This window comes from Penaeus vannamei, chromosome 11 (genome assembly GCF_042767895.1).
Source record: "Penaeus vannamei isolate JL-2024 chromosome 11, ASM4276789v1, whole genome shotgun sequence".
Taxonomy (NCBI): domain Eukaryota; kingdom Metazoa; phylum Arthropoda; class Malacostraca; order Decapoda; family Penaeidae; genus Penaeus; species Penaeus vannamei.
Genome location: NC_091559.1, coordinates 22988087 through 22995586, shown reverse-complemented (window position 1 = coordinate 22995586; position 7500 = coordinate 22988087). Strand labels below are relative to the sequence as shown.

Sequence of the window (7500 nt, the reverse complement as noted above, 5' to 3'; positions counted from 1 at the left end):
GAGGATGCTGCTCCTGCAAGGGGTTCAGCGACCTCCCCCTCAGCCTCGATGGAGGATGGTGCTCCTGCAATGGGTTCAGCGACCTCCTCAGCCTCGATGGAGGATGACGCCTCAGAAAGGGGTTAACCGACCTCCTCCTCAGCCTCGATGGAGGATGGCGCTCCTGCAAGGGGTCCAGCAACCTCCCCTCAGCCTCGATGGAGGATGACGCTCCTGCAATGGGTTCAGCGACCTCCTCCTCAGCCTCGATGGAGGATGACGCCTTAGAAAGGGGTTCAGCGACCTCCTCCTCAACCTCGATGGAGGATGGCGCTCCTCCAAGGGGTTCAGCGACCTCCTCCTCAGCCTCGATGGAGGATGACGCCTCAGAAAGGGGTTCAGCGACCTCCCCTCAGCCTCGATGGAGGATGACGCTCTTGCAATGGGTTCAGCGACCTCCTCCTCAACCTTGATGGAGGATGACGCCTCAGAAAGGGGTTCAGCGACCTCCCCTCAGCCTCGATGGAGGATGACGCTCCTGCAACGGGTTCAGCGACTTCCTCCTCAGCCTTGATGGAGGATGGCGCCTCAGAAAGGGGTTCAGCGACCTCCTCAGCCTCGATGGAGGATGGCGCTCCTGCAAGGGGTTCAGCGACCTCCTCCTCAGCCTCGATGGAGGATGGCGCTCCTGCAATGGGTTCAGCGACCTCCTCCTCAGCCTCGATAGAGGATGGCGCTCCTGCAAGGGGTTTAGCGACCTCCTCCTCAGCCTCGATGGAGGATGGTGCTCCTGCAAGGGATTCAGCGACCTCCTCCTCAGCCTCGATGGAGGATGGCGTTCCTGCAATGGGTTCAACGACTTCCTCCTCAGCCTCGATGGAGGATGGCGCTCCTGCAAGGGGTTCAGCGACCTCCTCCTCAGCCTCGATGGAGGATGGCGCTCCTGCAATGGGTTCAGCGACCTCCTCCTCAGTCTCGATGGAGGATTGCGCTCCTGCAAGGGGTTCAGCGACCTCCTCCTCAGCCTCGATGGAGGATGGCGCTCCTACAAGGGGTTCAGCGACCTCCTCCTCAGCCTCGATGGAGGATGGCGCTCCTGCAATGGGTTCAACGACCTCCCCCTCAGCTTCGATGGAAGATGGCGCTCCTGCAAGGGGTTCAGCGACCTCCTCCTCAGCCTCGATGGAGGATGGCGCTCCTGCAATGGGTTCAGCGACCTCCTCCTCAGTCTCGATGGAGGATTGCGCTCCTGCAAGGGGTCCAGCAACCTCCCCTCAGCCTCGATGGAGGATGGCGCTCCTGCAAGGGGTTCAGCGACCTCCCCCTCAGCCTCGATGGAGGATGACGCCTCAGAAAGGGGCTCAGCGACCTCCTCCTCAGCCTCGATGAAGGATGACGCTCCTGCAATGGGTTCAGCGACCTCCTCCTCAGCCTCGATGGAGGATGACGCCTCAGAAACGGGTTCAGCGACCTCCTACTCAGCCTTGATGGAGGATGGCGCTCCTGCAAGGGGTTCAGCGACCTCCTCCTCATCCTCGATGGAGGATGGCGCTCCTGCAAGAGGTTCAGCGACCTCCTCCTCAGCCTCGATGGAGGATGGCGCTCCTGCAAGGGGTTCAGCGACCTCCTCCTCAGCTTCGATGGAGGATGGTGCTCCTGCAAGGGATTCAGCGACCTCCTCCTCAGCCTCGATGGAGGATGGCGTTCCTGCAATGGGTTCAACGACTTCCTCCTCAGCCTCGATGGAGGATGGTGCTCCTGCAGTGGGTTCAGCGACCTCCTCCTCAGCCTCGATGGAGGATGGCGCTCCTGCAATGGGTTCAGCGACCTCCTCCTCAGCCTCGATGGAGGATGACGCCTCAGAAAGGGGTTCAGCGACCTCCTCCTCAGCCTTGATGGAGGATGGCGCTCCTGCAAGGGGTTCAGCGACCTCCTCCTCAGCCTCGATGGAGGATGGCGCTCCTGCAGTTGGTTCAGCGACCTCCTCCTCAGCCTCGATGGAGGATGACGCCTCAGAAAGGGGATCAGCAACCTCCTCCTCAGCCTCGATGGAGGATGGCGCCTCAGAAAGGGGTTCAGCGACCTCCTCCTAAGCCTCGATGGAGGATTGCGCTCCTGAAAGGGTTCAGCGACCTCCCCCTCAGCCTCGATGGAGGATGGCGCCTCAGGAAGGGGTTCAGCGACCTCCTCCTCAGCCTCGATGGAGGATGGCGTTCCTGCAATGGGTTCAACGACTTCCTCCTCAGCCTCGATGGAGGATGGTGCTCCTGCAGTGGGTTCAGCGACCTCCTCCTCAGCCTCGATGGAGGATGGCGCTCCTGCAATGGGTTCAGCGACCTCCTCCTCAGCCTCGATGGAGGATGACGCCTCAGAAAGGGGTTCAGCGACCTCCTCCTCAGCCTTGATGGAGGATGGCGCTCCTGCAAGGGGTTCAGCGACCTCCTCCTCAGCCTCGATGGAGGATGGCGCTCCTGCAATGGGTTCAGCGACCTCCTCCTCAGTCTTGATGGAGGATGACGCCTCAGAAAGGGGATCAGCGACCTCCTCCTCAGCCTCGATGGAGGATGGCACCTCAGAAAGGGGTTCAGCGACCTCCTCCTTAGCCTCGATGGAGGATGGCGCTCCTGCAAGGGTTCAGCGACCTCCCCCTCAGCCTCGATGGAGGATGGCGCCTCAGAAAGGGGTTCAGCGACCTCCTCCTCAGCCTCGATGGAGAATGGCGCTCCTGCAAGGGGTTCAGCGACCTCCTCCTCAGCCTCGATGGATGATGGCGCTCCTGCAATGGGTTCAGCGACCTCTTCCTCAGCCTCGATGGAGGATGACGCCTCAGAAAGGGGTTCAGCGACCTCCTCCTCAGCCTCGATGGAGGATGACGCTCCAGCAAGGGGTTCAGCGACCTCCTCCTCAGCCTCGATGGAGGATGGCGCTCCTGCAAGGGTTCAACGACCTCCCCCTCAGCCTCGATGGAGGATGGCGCCTCAGAAAGGGGTTCAGCGACCTCCTCCTCAGCCTCGATGGAGGATGGCGCTCCTGCAAGGGGTTCAGCGACCTCCTCCTCAGCTTCGATGGAGGATGGTGCTCCTGCAAGGGATTCAGCGACCTCCTCCTCAGCCTCGATGGAGGATGGCGTTCCTGCAATGGGTTCAACGACTTCCTCCTCAGCCTCGATGGAGGATGGTGCTCCTGCAGTGGGTTCAGCGACCTCCTCCTCAGCCTCGATGGAGGATGGCGCTCCTGCAATGGGTTCAGCGACCTCCTCCTCAGCCTCGATGGAGGATGACGCCTCAGAAAGGGGTTCAGCGACCTCCTCCTCAACCTTGATGGAGGATGGCGCTCCTGCAAGGGGTTCAGCGACCTCCTCCTCAGCCTCGATGGAGGATGGCGCTCCTGCAATGGGTTCAGCGACCTCCTCCTCAGCCTCGATGGAGGATGACGCCTCAGAAAGGGGATCAGCGACCTCCTCCTCAGCCTCGATGGAGGATGGCGCCTCAGAAAGGGGTTCAGCGACCTCCTCCTCAGCCTCGATGGAGGATTACGCTCCTGCAAGGGTTCAGCGACCTCCCCCTCAGCCTCGATGGAGGATGGCGCCTCAGAAAGGGGTTCAGCGACCTCCTCCTCAGCCTCGATGGAGGATGACGCCTCAGAAAGGGGTTCAGTGACCTCCTCCTCAGCCTCGATGGAGGATGGCGCTCCCGCAAGGGGTTCAGCGACCTCCTACTCAGCCTCGATGAAGGATGACGCCTCAGAAAGGGGTTCAGCGACCTCCTCCTCAGCCTCGATGGAGGATGACGCCTCAGAAAGGGGTTCAGCGACCTCCTCCTCAGCCTTGATGGAGGATGGCGCTCCTGCAAGGGGTTCAGCGACCTCCTCCTCAGCCTCGATGGAGGATGGCGCTCCTGCAATGGGTTCAGCGACCTCCTCCTCAGTCTCGATGGAGGATGACGCCTCAGAAAGGGGATCAGCGACCTCCTCCTCAGCCTCGATGGAGGATGGCACCTCAGAAAGGGGTTCAGCGACCTCCTCCTCAGCCTCGATGGAGGATGGCGCTCCTGCAAGGGTTCAGCGACCTCCCCCTCAGCCTCGATGGAGGATGACGCTCCTTCAAGGGGTTCAGCGACCTCCTCCTCAGCCTCGATGGAGAATGGCGCTCCTGCAAGGGGTTCAGCGACCTCCCCCTCAGCCTCGATGGAGGATGGTGCTCCTGCAATGGGTTCAGCGACCTCTTCCTCAGCCTCGATGGAGGATGACGCCTCAGAAAGGGGTTCAGCGACCTCCTCCTCAGCCTCGATGGAGGATGACGCTCCAGCAAGGGGTTCAGCGACCTCCTCCTCAGCCTCGATGGAGGATGGCGCTCCTGCAAGGGTTCAACGACCTCCCCCTCAGCCTCGATGGAGGATGGCGCCTCAGAAAGGGGTTCAGCGACCTCCCCCTCAGTCTCGATGGAGGATGGCGCCTCAGAAAAGGGTTCAGCGACCTCCTCCTCAGCCTCGATGGAGGATGGCGCTCCTGCAAGGGTTCAACGACCTCCTCCTCAGCCTCGATGGAGGATGGCGCCTCAGAAAGGGGTTCAGCGACCTCCTCCTCAGCCTCGATGGAGGATGGCGCCTCAGAAAGGGGTTCAGCGACCTCCTCCTCAGCCTCGATGGAGGATGGCGCTCCTGCAATGGGTTCAGCGACCTCCTCCTCAGCGTTGATGGAGGATGGCGCCTCAGAAAGGGGTTCAGCGACCTCCTCCTCAGCCTCGATGGAGGATGGCGCTCCTGCAATGGGTTCAGCGACATCCTCCTCAGCCTCGATGGAGGATGGCGCTCCTGCAAGGGGTTCAGCGACCTCCTCCTCAGCCTCGATGGAGGATGGCGCTCCTGCAATGGGTTCAGCGACCTCCTCCTCAGCCTCGATGGAGGATGCTGCTCCTGCAATGGGTTCAGCGACCTCCTCCTCAGCCTCGATGGAGGATGGCGCTCCTGCAAGGGGTTCAGCGACCTCCCCCACAGCCTCGATGGAGAATGGCGCTCCTGCAAGGGGTTCAGCGACCTCCTCCTCAGCATCGATGGAGGATGGTGCTCCTGCAAGGGATTCGGCGACCTCCTCCTCAGCCTCGATGGAGGATGGCGCTCCTGCAATGGGTTCAGCGACTTCCTCCTCATCCTCGATGGAGGATGGTACTCCTGCAAGGGGTTCAGCGACCTCCTCCTCAGCCTCGATGGAGGATGGTGCTCCTGGAATGGGTTCGGCGACCTCCTCCTCAGCCTCGATGGAGGATGGCGCTCCTGCAAGGGGTTCAGCGACCTCCCCTCAGCCTCGATGGAGGATGACGCTCCTGCAATGGGTTCAGCGACCTCCTCCTCAGCTTCGATAGAGGATGACGCCTCAGAAAGGGGTTCAGCGACCTCCTCCTCAGCCTCGATTGAGGATGGTGCTCCTGCAATGGGTTCAGCGACCTCCTCCTCAGCCTCGATGGAGGATGACGCCTCAGAAAGGGGTTCAGCGACCTCGTCCTCAGCTTCGATGGAGGATGACGCTCTTGCAATGGGTTCAGCGACCTCCTCCTCATTCTCGATGGAGGATGACGCCTCAGAAAGGGGTTCAGCGACCTCCTCCTCAGCCTCGATGGAGGATGGTGCTCCTGCAATGGGTTCAGCGACCTCCTCCTCAGCCTCGGTGGAGGATGGCGCTCCTGCAAGGGGTTCAGCGACCTCCTACTCAGCCTCGATGGAGGATGGCGCCTCAGAAAGGGGTTCAGCGACCTCCTCCTCAGCCTCGATAGAGGATGGCGCTCCTACAAGGGATTCAGCGACCTCCTCCTCAGTCTCGATGGAGGATGACGCTCCTGCAATGGGTTCAGCGACCTCCTCCTCAGCCTCGATGGAGGATGACGCTCCTGCAAGGGGTTCAGCGACCTCCTCCTCAGCCTCGATGGAGGATGGCGCTCCTGCAATGGGATCAGCGACCTCCTCCTCAGCTTCGATGGAGGATGGCGCTCCTGCAATGGGTTCAGCGACCTCCTCCTCAGCCTCGATGTAGGATGGTGCTCCTGCAAGGGGTTCAGCGACCTCCTCCTCAGCCTCGATGGAGGATGGCGCTCCTGCAATGGGTTCAGCGACCTCCTCCTCAGCCTCGATGGAGGATGGCGCTCCCGCAAGGGGTTCAGCGACCTCCTCCTCAACCCTCGATAGAGGATGGCGCTCCTGCAAGGGGTTCAGCGACATCCTCCTCAGCCTCGATGGAGGATGGCGCTCCTGCAAGGGGTTCAGCGACCTCCTCCTCAGCCTCGATGGAGGATGGTGCTCCTGCAAGGGGTTCAGCGACCTCCCCCTCAGCCTCGATGGAGGATGGCGCTCCTGCAATGGGTTCAGCGACCTCTTCCTCAGCCTCGATGGAGGATGGCGCTCCTGCAATGGGTTCAGCGACCTCCTCCTCAGCCTCGATGGAGGATGGTGCTCCTGCAAGGGGTTCAGCGACCTCCTCCTCAGCCTCGATGGAGGATGGCGCTCCAGCAAGGGGTTCAGCGACCTCCTCCTCAGCCTCGATGGAGGATGGCGCTCCTGCAGTTGGTTCAGCGACCTCCTCCTCAGCCTCGATGGAGGATAGTGCTCCTGCAAGGGGTCAGCGACCTCCTCCTTAGCCTCGATGGAGGATGGCGCTCCTGCAAGGGGTTCAGCGACCTCCTCCTCAGCCTCGATAGAGGATGGCGCTCCTGCAAGGGGTTCAGCGACCTCCCCTCAGCTTCGATGGAGGATGACGCTCCTGCAAGGGATTCAGCGACCTCCTCCTCAGCCTCGATGGAGGATGACGCCTCAGAAAGGGGTTCAGCGACTTCCTTCTCTGCCTCGATTGAGGATGGTACTCCTGTAATGGGTTCAGCGACCTCCTCCTCAGCCTCGATGGAGGATGACGCCTCAGAAAGGGGTTCAGCGACCTCCCCTCAGCCTCGATGGAGGATGACGCTCCTGCAAGGGGTTCAGCGACCTCCTCCTCAGCCTCGATGGAGGATGGCGCTCCTGCAAGGGGTTCAGCGACCTCCTCCTCAGCCTCGATGGAGGATGGCGCTCCTGCAAGGGGTTCAGCGACCTCTTCCTCAGCCTCGTTGGAGGATGACGCTCCTGCAATGGTTCAGCGACCTCCTCCTCAGCTTCTATGGAGGATGGCGCCTCAGAAAGGCGTTCAGCGACCTCCTCCTCATTCCTCGATGGAGGATGACGCCTCAGAAAGGGGTTCAGCGACCTCCTCCTCAGCCTCGATGGAAGATGGCGCCTCAGAAAGGGGTTCAGCAACCTCGTCCTCAGCCTCGATGGAGGATGGTGCTCCTGCAATGGGTTCAGCGACCTCCTCCTCAGCCTCGATGGAGGTTGACGCTCCTGCAAGGGGTTCAGCGACCTCCTCCACAGCCTCGATGGAGGATGACGCCTAAGAAAGGGGTTCAGCGACCTCCTCCTCAGCCTCGATTGAGGATGGCGCTCCTGCAATGGGTTCAGCGACCTCGTCCTCAGCCTCGATGGAGGATGGAGCTCCTGCAATGAT

At 61.5% G+C, this 7500-nt stretch overlaps 1 protein-coding gene across 1 annotated transcript in view; it reads right to left on the bottom strand.

The window, feature by feature from the left end:
* Positions 1-5678: 5678 nt before the first annotated feature.
* The window catches only part of LOC138863274 (fibrous sheath CABYR-binding protein-like), a 5087-nt gene continuing 3265 nt past the window's right edge, over positions 5679-7500 (bottom strand). The window contains exons 6-7 of the mRNA XM_070127459.1: positions 7459-7500; positions 5679-5840 (exon numbers count right to left, since the gene is read on the bottom strand). The exon at positions 7459-7500 is cut by the window's right edge and continues 194 nt beyond it. Coding sequence (XP_069983560.1) covers positions 5679-5840; positions 7459-7500 — 204 coding nt within the window. The remainder of the gene's footprint in view (positions 5841-7458) is intronic.